General features: G+C 41.1%; 1 protein-coding gene across 1 annotated transcript in view; it reads right to left on the bottom strand.

Moving 5' to 3' along the window:
- Positions 1-882: 882 nt before the first annotated feature.
- Positions 883-1,691, bottom strand: part of LOC112520953 (vicilin-like seed storage protein At2g28490) — a 4,154-nt gene continuing 3,345 nt past the window's right edge. Inside the window, exon 5 of the mRNA XM_025129579.1 lies at positions 883-1,637. Within this exon, the coding sequence (XP_024985347.1) occupies positions 1,041-1,637 (597 nt within the window). The 3' untranslated portion in view covers positions 883-1,040. The remainder of the gene's footprint in view (positions 1,638-1,691) is intronic.

The following is a 1,691-nucleotide window of genomic DNA, read 5'->3' as shown; positions in this document are numbered from 1 at the left end:
TATATATATATATATATAGACTTGGGATCATGTGAGACCAACATGTTTTCGTGAGACCCGTGAGACCAGCATTTTACACTTGAAACTTCACAGCAAAAATGTTGTGAAGGTGACTTTTTAAAACCTTCACAGTGTTTTTGCTGTGAAGGTTCGACTTTTTAAAACCTTCACAATGTTTTTGCTGTGAAGTTTACGTGTAAAAACGTGGTCTCACGGGTCTCACGAAAACAGGCTGGTCTCACGTGAACCCAACCCTATATATATATACCGTCACCGTCACCGCCCCCGTTAAAATCCCCGATCCCTAGTCCGTCTCCAATAAGATGTCCCTAAATCCGACCCGAAAATTTCGATTTTTAATTTTGACCATTAAAAGATATATAATATCATTAAAAGAAAATAATAACATTAAAATTAAAAAGACTTTTATCCATTTTACCTGCTCACGAAAAAGTCTAGTTTATTGTCTAATCTTGAAATCGTGTTGTTAGTCATATGATGTTTGAATTTTTGTTTACATTATAATTGGTTTATTATGTTTGAGACATTTAAACTTACATCTTAAAAAGAAATGTAATTTACTTTTAGTTGTGAAAACTAACATATTGTAAATTCTTTCGGATCGGTTCGTGTTTCGTATAACCAACGGTGAACGGGGAGACCAACGAAAAAAAATATAATTTTTACCCTTAACAGGTTCCCCAAAAAAGGAATGGAGAAACCGCAGGACCCGGCAAGAATACCGATAAAATCTCAGGTAGAGATTGAAACGGTTTTAGTTATCGGTTTCGAGAATAAGAATACCAATAATTGGCCCAAACCCGAGCCGTAGCAATTCCTACCTATAAAGATAATTTTACTATAGTGCCACCCACAAATCAATAACCTTCCAAGTAAAAAGACCATTCATCTCCAACAAAAAACCATAAACCACCATTATTTACTACAGATGATGACCAAATATCAAACACCTCAACCACAAAGCATAAAATGCCAATAACAACACACAGATGCAAACCCCAAAAACTGCCTCCTAAACATTAATCCATCCCCATTGCCATATTGTACGCAAAGCTGCTCTTCTTCATCCTTATTTTTGATTCCATCTTCTCCATTAACGACGCCTCCGATACGTCACCTTCACCGCCACCGCCCTTCCCCTTGCTCTCTCCGGCTGGGGCATCTTCACCGCCAGAGCCTGGCGGTGCCATCTCACCGCCACCGCCTGGAGGGATATCCTGACCACCACCGCCTGGTGGTGATGCAGGAGTAGCTGGCAAGATGGTAGTATAATTCTGACTAGTGATAATCTCCTTCAACCGGTCCTGGCTCAAACCGAATGCCGATGCAACCTCAGGACACAACATGGTTTCCAGAAGAGAACCTCTGCCCGCCAAGAACTGCGGCCAGTTGTTGTGTGCCGATGTCGAGAATCCGAAGAACACGAGCGGACTCGACCGTGAAGCCACTTGGCAGAAGGGGAAGTAGCGTGGGATCCAAAACACGTCCCCTTCTTTCACTTCGGCGTCCATTGCTAACGTTCCGTTTGGATACACGACTTGTATGTTTCCAGATCCGCTCAATACTATACCGTATTCCGTTGCGGTTGGATTAACATGTGGTGCCATCATTGAGCCCTTCAGACAATTAATGCCAATTGATCAGTAATTTTTTTGAATTATATAATATTT

This window comes from Cynara cardunculus (genome assembly GCF_001531365.2).
Source record: "Cynara cardunculus var. scolymus isolate 2C chromosome LG 11, CcrdV1, whole genome shotgun sequence".
Lineage (NCBI taxonomy): Eukaryota > Viridiplantae > Streptophyta > Magnoliopsida > Asterales > Asteraceae > Cynara > Cynara cardunculus.
The sequence above is the reverse complement of the archived record's forward strand: the minus strand, read 5'-3'. Positions and strand labels throughout refer to the sequence as shown.